At 65.5% G+C, this 5506-nt stretch overlaps 1 protein-coding gene across 2 annotated transcripts in view; it reads left to right on the top strand.

Annotated features, from left to right (window-relative positions):
- The first annotated feature begins 251 nt into the window (after positions 1-251).
- ARHGAP35 (Rho GTPase activating protein 35) overlaps positions 252-5506 on the top strand; it is a 9938-nt gene continuing 4683 nt past the window's right edge. For both annotated transcript variants that reach the window (XR_003525454.1, XM_027631648.1), the window contains exons 1-2: positions 252-4153; positions 5140-5284. Coding sequence is in view for 1 of the 2 variants with exons in the window: in XM_027631648.1 (XP_027487449.1) it covers positions 455-4153; positions 5140-5284 (3844 nt within the window). In the remaining variant the exon portion in view is untranslated. The remainder of the gene's footprint in view (positions 4154-5139; positions 5285-5506) is intronic.

Raw genomic sequence — 5506 nt, 5'->3', positions numbered from 1 at the left:
GAAGGTGTGCCCACCTCCCCAGTTGGGTGATGGAAGCCACGAGTGAGTGGTTGGGGGTGCAGTGACCCCGTGCCCACCACACCGAGCCCTTGGCCGGGTCTGCCACCTCTCCACCACCTCCAGTACCTCCCCGGCGTCCCAGCGCAGGACTCACCAAACCCCCCGGGCACGATTCGGGTGCCAGCCCCCAAACCACCACCAGTTCCACCTCTCATCTCTCCTTTTCTCTCTCTCCCTCTCTCCCAGGGGGACTCGCCGGCCGCCCGACGACGCCGACGGGGACCAGCACGGCCTGAGGCAGCGGGATGGGAACCAGGAGCGGCCCCGCCCCGGCGCCCTGAGCCCCCCTCGGAGCCGGAGCCGCGCCGGGCGCCGCGACCCTTCTCCGGGCAGCAGCGGCGGCAGCAGCAGCAGCAGCAGCAGCGTGTGAGCGGGACAGGATGATGAGCGGACAATGATGATGGCCAGGAAGCAGGACGCCCGCATTCCCACCTACAACGTGAGCGTGGTGGGGCTGTCCGGCACCGAGAAGGAGAAGGGGCAGTGCGGCGTCGGCAAGTCCTGCCTCTGCAACCGCTTCGTGCGGCCCAGCGCCGACGAGTTCCACCTGGACCACACGTCGGTCCTGAGCACCAGTGACTTCGGGGGCAGGGTGGTCAACAATGACCACTTCCTCTACTGGGGGGAGGTGGTGCGGGCGCTGGAGGAGTGCGTGGACTGCAAGATGCACGTGGTGGAGCAGACGGAGTTCATCGACGACCAGACCTTCCAGCCCCACCGCAGCACGGCCCTGCAGCCCTACATCAAGAGGGCGGCGGCCACCAAGCTGGCGTCGGCGGAGAAGCTCATGTACTTCTGCACCGACCAGCTGGGGCTGGAGCAGGACTTCGAGCAGAAGCAGATGCCCGACGGGAAGCTGCTGGTGGACGGGTTCCTGCTCTGCGTCGACGTCAGCCGGGGCATGAACAGGAACTTCGACGACCAGCTCAAGTTCGTGTCGAACCTCTACAACCAGCTGGCCAAGACCAAGAAGCCCATCGTGGTGGTGCTGACCAAGTGCGACGAGGGCGTGGAGCGCTACATCCGCGACGCCCACGCCTTCGCCCTGGGCAAGAAGAACCTGCAGGTGGTGGAGACCTCGGCCCGCTCCAACGTCAACGTCGACCTGGCCTTCAGCACCCTGGTGCAGCTGGTGGACAAGAGCCGGGGCAAGGCCAAGATCATCCCCTACTTCGAGGCGCTGAAGCAGCAGAGCCAGCAGATCGCGGCGGCCAAGGACAAGTACGAGTGGCTCGTGAGCCGCATCGTCAAGAGCCACAACGAGGCCTGGGCCAACGTGAGCCGCAAGATGCAGCCGTCGCCCGAGTACCAGGACTACGTGTACCTGGAGGGCACGCAGAAGGCCAAGAAGCTCTTCCTGCAGCACGTGCACCGCCTCAAGCAGGAGCACATCGAGCGCCGGCGCAAGACCTACCTGGCCCTGCTGCCCCAGGCCTTCGACGCCCTCATCCCCGACCTGGACGAGATCGACCACCTGGGCCGGGGCAAGGTGGAGAAGCTACTGGAGGCCAAGCCCGACTTCCACAAGTGGTTCGTGGTGCTGGAGGAGACGCCCTGGGACGCCACGAGCCACGTGGACAACGTGGAGAACGAGCGCATCCCCTTCGACCTGATGGAGACGCCGCCCGCCGAGCAGCTCTACGAGGCCCACCTGGAGAAGCTGAGGAACGAGCGGAAGCGGGCGGAGATGAGGAGGGCCTTCCGGGAGAACCTGGAGACGTCGCCCTTCATCACGCCCGGGAAGCCCTGGGAGGAGGCCCGGAGCTTCATCATGAACGAGGACTTCTACATGTGGCTGGAGGAGTCCGTGTACATGGACATCTACGGCAAGCACCAGAAGCAGATCATAGACAAGGCCAAGGAGGAGTTCCAGGAGCTGCTCCTGGAGTACTCGGAGCTGTTCTACGAGCTGGAGCTCGACGCCAAGCCCAGCAAGGAGAAGATGGGCGTCATCCAGGACGTGCTGGGCGAGGAGCAGCGCTTCAAGGCCCTGCAGAAGCTGCAGGCCGAGCGCGACGCCCTCATCCTGAAGCACATCCACTTCGTGTACCACCCCACCAAGGAGACGTGCCCCAGCTGCCCGGGCTGCGTGGACTCCAAGGTGGAGCAGCTGCTCGGCTCCCGCTTCATCCGGCCCTCGGAGCGCAACCAGAAGAACCTGCTGCTGGACTCCAACATCGACAGGATCAACCTGGTGATCCTGGGCAAGGACGGGCTGGCGCGGGAGCTGGCCAACGAGATCCGGGCGCTGTGCACCAACGACGACAAGTACGTCATCGAGGGCAAGATGTACGAGCTGTCGCTGCGGCCCATCGAGGGCAACGTGCGGCTGCCCGTCAACACCTTCCAGACGCCCACCTTCCAGCCCCACGGCTGCCTGTGCCTCTACAACTCCAAGGAGTCGCTGTCCTACGTGGTGGAGAGCATCGAGAAGAGCCGCGAGTCCACCCTGGGCCGCCGGGAGAACCACCTGGTGCACCTGCCCCTGACGCTCGTCCTGGTCAACAAGAGGGGCGACGCCAGCGGGGAGACCCTGCACAGCCTCGTCCAGCAGGGCCAGCAGATCGCCAGCAAGCTCCAGTGCGTCTTCCTGGACCCGGCCTCGGCCGGCATCGGCTACGGCCGCAACATCAACGAGAAGCAGATCAGCCAGGTCCTCAAGGGCCTGCTGGACTCCAAGCGCAACCTCAACCTCGTCGGCTCCACCCCGGGCCTCAAGGAGCTGGCGGACGTGGACCTGCGCATCGTCATGTGCCTCATGTGCGGGGACCCCTTCGGCGCCGACGACGTGCTGCCGCCCCTGCTGCAGGCCCAGGCCTGCCGGCCGGCGCCGAGCAGCAGCTCCTCGGTGCTGCTGGAGCTGCCCGTGGGGCCCCACAAGCGGCGCACGGAGCTGTCGCTGCTGTCCTACCACGCGTCCTTCGGCGTGCGCAAGAGCCGCCTGGTGCACGGCTACATCGTCTTCTACTCGGCGCGGCGCCGGGCGTCGCTGGCCATGCTGCGGGCCTTCCTCTGCGAGGTGCAGGACATCGTGCCCGTGCAGCTCGTGGCGCTCACCGACGGCTCCGCCGACATCCTGGACAACGACGTGAGCCGCGAGCAGCTGGCGGAGGGCGAGGAGATCGCCCAGGAGATCGACGGGCGCTTCGCCGCCGTGTCCTGCGGCCCGCCCGCCCAGCACAAGCTGGAGCTCTTCCAGCCCTTCTTCAAGGACGTGGTGGAGAAGAAGAACATCGTGGAGGCCGCCCACATGTACGACAACGCGGCCGAGGCGTGCAGCACCACCGAGGAGGTGTTCAACTCGCCCCGCGCCGGCTCCCCCCTCTGCAACTCCAACCTGCAGGACTCGGAGGAGGACGCGGAGCCCCCCGGCTACAGCCCCTTCCGGGAGGAGCCCGCCGTGCCCGCCCTGCCCAAGGACCACTCGAAGCTCTCCATGGAGCTGGAGGGCAACGACGGGCTGTCCTTCATCTCCGTCGTGAGCACTTTCGAGAGCAAGCTGAACAACAAAGTACCTCCCCCGGTGAAGCCCAAGCCCCCCGTGCACTTCGACATCAAGGGCGACCTCTCCTACCTGGAGCAGGGCCACCGGGACGGGCAGAGGAGGTCGGTGTCCTCCTCGGGCTGGCTGCCCGCCGACTGCTTCGACCCCTCGGACTACGCCGAGCCCATGGACGCCGTGGTGAAGCCGCGCAGCGAGGAGGAGAACATCTACTCGGTGCCCCACGACAGCACCCAGGGCAAGATCATCACCATCCGCAACATCAACAAGGCGCAGTCCAACGGCAGCGGCAACGGCTCGGACAGCGAGATGGACACGAGCTCCCTGGAGCGCGGCCGCAAGGCCCCGGCGGCCGCCAAGCCCGCCCTGTACCGGGCGCGGTGCCCGCGGCTCGGCCGCTTCGCCGGCTACCGGCCCAGCCTCAGCCTGGGCAGCGACGACGAGCTGGGGCCCATCATCCGCAAGAAGGAGGAGGAGCAGAGCTCCCAGGGCTGCTACAAGGGCGACAACGCCGTCATCCCCTACGAGGCGGCCGACGGGGAGGACCCACGCAGGAGGAACATCCTGCGCAGCCTCAGGAGGACCACCAAGGTCTGTCCCGGCAAAGGGGGGGGTTGGGGGGGGGGGGGGTGGGGTTTGGGGGTCCTGGAGAAGTTGGGTTTGGATCAGGGAATGTTCCCCTGATCAGGGAATGGTCCATCCAGGAGGTTGAACATCCTGCGCAGCCTCAGGAGGGGGACCAAGGTCTGTCCTGAGGTGGAAGGTTTGGGGGTGGTAGAGGAGTTGTTTTGGGGTCACTCCTGGTTGGATCAGGGAATGTTCTGGGTTGGGAGGGATCCAAGAGGGTCGTGGAGCCCAGCTCTGGAGGGAATGGTCCATCCAAGGGGTCAGTGGTGGGGAAGGTGGCACCAGTTGGTCACTGGTGGTGTCCCTCAGGGGTTACTGGTGGGGAAGGTGGCACCAGTTGGTCACTGGTGGTGGCACCAGTTGGTCACTGGTGGGGGTGGTGGCACCAGTTGGTCACTGGTGGTGTCCCCCAGGGGTCACTGGTGGAGAAGGTGGCACCAGTTGGTCACTGGTGGAGAAGGTGGCACCAGTTGGTCACTGGTGGTGTCCCCCAGGGGTCACTGGTGGGGATAGTGGCACCAGTTGGTCACTGGTGGCCTCCCCAAGGGGTCACTGGTGGTTCCTCCAAGGGGTCACTGGTGGGGAAGGTGGCACCAGTTGGTCACTGGTGGCCTCCCCAAGGGGTCACTGGTGGGGAAGGTGGCACCAGTTGGACACTGGTGGCCTCCCCAAGGGGTCACTGGTGGTGTCCCCCGGGGGTCACTGGTGGGGGTGGTGGCACCAGTTGGTCACTGGTGGTGTCCCCCGGGGGTCACTGGTGGGGATAGTGGCACCAGTTGGTCACTGGTGGTGTCCCCCGGGGGTCACTGGTGGGGGTGGTGGCACCAGTTGCTCACTGGTGGCCTCCCCCAGGCACAGAAATCATTAAAAAAACCCAACCCCCCCCCCGAAATCGAGAAGAGCCCCAAACCCAGGACAAACCAGTAAAAACCATTCCCAAATTCCCGCAGAAACCAAAGCCCAAGGCGAGGCCCTCGGTCACCAAGAGCACGTGGGAGAGCAGCTACTTCGGGGTGCCCCTGGCCAGCGTCGTGTCCCCCGAGCGGCCCATCCCCGTCTTCATCGAGCGCTGCATCGAGTACATCGAGGCCACGGGTGAGGAAACCCCGTTCCAGGGGATTTTTGGGAAGAACCGGGATCGTCCCGGCCTCCCTCGGTGTCCCCAGGGGAGGAGGAGGATTTGTTATTCCCCAGGAGAGGGAACCTGCTGGAGAAACACCAACCTTGGGCTTTCGGGTGACCCCCAGACCTTTCAGGGCTGACCCTGTTGATGGGACCTTTTTTGGGCTCCTCAGGTTTTTTGGGAAGCATCAAACT

This window comes from Corapipo altera, unplaced genomic scaffold (assembly GCF_003945725.1).
Source record: "Corapipo altera isolate COAL_440 unplaced genomic scaffold, ASM394572v1 61377, whole genome shotgun sequence".
Classification (NCBI taxonomy): Eukaryota; Metazoa; Chordata; class Aves; order Passeriformes; family Pipridae; genus Corapipo; species Corapipo altera.
This window is presented reverse-complemented; position numbering and strand designations above follow the sequence as displayed.